Below are 431 nucleotides of genomic sequence, written 5' to 3'. Positions count from 1 at the left end.
TCAGGTAACTCCTGCCCCGGGAGGTAAGCCCGGCCTGTCCCCCGTCTCCTGCCCCGGGGATCGTCAGCACCGGCCCACCCTGTGCTTTGGGAGGATCCCCTTGCCACCCCAACCATCCTTCCCGTACCTCAGGCCAAACCATCCAGAGGATTATGGTGAACTACCACGTGCAGAAGGTGAAACGCGAGTGCATTGTGTGGAGCATCGCCTTCCTCTCGAGCGGCACTGTTGTCACCTCGGACTCTTTCGGGAGGGTGCAGTTCTGGGACTGGGAGCGAGGAACGCTGCTGGAGTCTCACACCGTCAGCACCTCGGCTGTCCTCTCGCTGGCTGTGTCGGAGGTAGGCGAGTCCCCCCGAGGTAGCTGCGGCCCGGCTGGGCTCCTGTGTGCTGGGCTGGAGGTGCTCAAGCCGGAGGTGCCTGGCGTGGGG

At 64.7% G+C, this 431-nt stretch overlaps 1 protein-coding gene across 1 annotated transcript in view; it reads left to right on the top strand.

Moving 5' to 3' along the window:
• Positions 1-132: 132 nt before the first annotated feature.
• The window catches only part of LOC104073009 (cirhin-like), a gene marked incomplete at both ends in the record, with an annotated part of 2332 nt that continues 2033 nt past the window's right edge, over positions 133-431 (top strand). The window contains 1 exon segment of the mRNA XM_009572651.1: positions 133-341. Within this exon segment, the coding sequence (XP_009570946.1) occupies positions 133-341 (209 nt within the window).

The sequence above is a fragment of the Fulmarus glacialis genome, unplaced genomic scaffold, assembly GCF_000690835.1.
Source record: "Fulmarus glacialis isolate BGI_N327 unplaced genomic scaffold, ASM69083v1 scaffold32722, whole genome shotgun sequence".
Classification (NCBI taxonomy): Eukaryota; Metazoa; Chordata; class Aves; order Procellariiformes; family Procellariidae; genus Fulmarus; species Fulmarus glacialis.
This window is presented reverse-complemented; position numbering and strand designations above follow the sequence as displayed.